At 35.4% G+C, this 941-nt stretch overlaps 1 protein-coding gene across 1 annotated transcript in view; it reads right to left on the bottom strand.

Moving 5' to 3' along the window:
- Positions 1 to 941, bottom strand: part of LOC119587947 (U4/U6.U5 tri-snRNP-associated protein 1-like) — a gene marked incomplete at its 5' end in the record, with an annotated part of 9750 nt that overhangs the window by 6129 nt on the left and 2680 nt on the right. Inside the window, 3 exon segments of the mRNA XM_037936658.1 lie at positions 107 to 218; positions 372 to 505; positions 679 to 849. Coding sequence (XP_037792586.1) covers positions 107 to 218; positions 372 to 505; positions 679 to 849 — 417 coding nt within the window.

Raw genomic sequence — 941 nt, 5'->3', positions numbered from 1 at the left:
GGAGATCAGATGTGACAGCCTTCTACATATGGAAGCTAGTTAAGTACACATGCAGTAGCAGGAAAAGAAAACAGCAAAATTATGAACATTCACAAAGGATACTTACCTTCTCCACATGCTCATCATCAACCATGTTAACATTTACAAGGGTATCTTCTTTATCATCCAAGATATTGCTGTCTTTGAGGGTTAAAATAGTTGTTCGGCCTTCCTCAAACCTGAAACAAAAGATCTTGGTAAATAAAGTTTCCATAATTAAGGATATTCCAAAAAAAAGTCTTAGGGAATGTGAAAATTCAACATAATTGATAAATATGAAGACTTTTTTAGTTAAATCAGATATTACACTTAAAAATGTTTTCCAAGCCAACCTTTTCATCTCATGCTCAATAAGCATCCCCGAGAGGTCACCACGATTGTACTTCTTAGTCTTCTGCTCAGTCATCTCCTTTTCAACCAAATCTCCAATGCCAAACTGTGCATCCAACTCCTCCAGCATCTTGCTCTGTTACAAGTAAAAATATATCAAACTCCATAATCAAACAATGAAAAGAGTGGGCAGAATCACAATCATTCAAGGATTCATCCTCACTGGCATAATCTCAACATCAGAAACATTTAGTGTAATATTCAATATATGTCAGTGAATTTGGGATGAGAAAATATACAAAAAATTACCCTTTTCTCTGCAGCAGCCTTTTCCTTTTCTATTAGTCTTGACTTCTTAACCCAAGAACTGGCAGTCTCGTCATCACTGTCAGATTCTCCAAGGGTCTTCACTTTCTTCAGCTTTTCTTTGATGCGACGTTTTTCCCTCTGTAGTGCTATCTTTTCTCTCAATTTCTCTACCTAAAAATAAGGCAGACAAAGGGGAAGATTTTCAAATATCAGTCTTGACCAAGCTAAAACAAAATTGAATTTTCACTATAAATTCAAAATGA

Source organism: Penaeus monodon, chromosome 23, assembly GCF_015228065.2.
Source record: "Penaeus monodon isolate SGIC_2016 chromosome 23, NSTDA_Pmon_1, whole genome shotgun sequence".
NCBI lineage: Eukaryota > Metazoa > Arthropoda > Malacostraca > Decapoda > Penaeidae > Penaeus > Penaeus monodon.
This window is presented reverse-complemented; position numbering and strand designations above follow the sequence as displayed.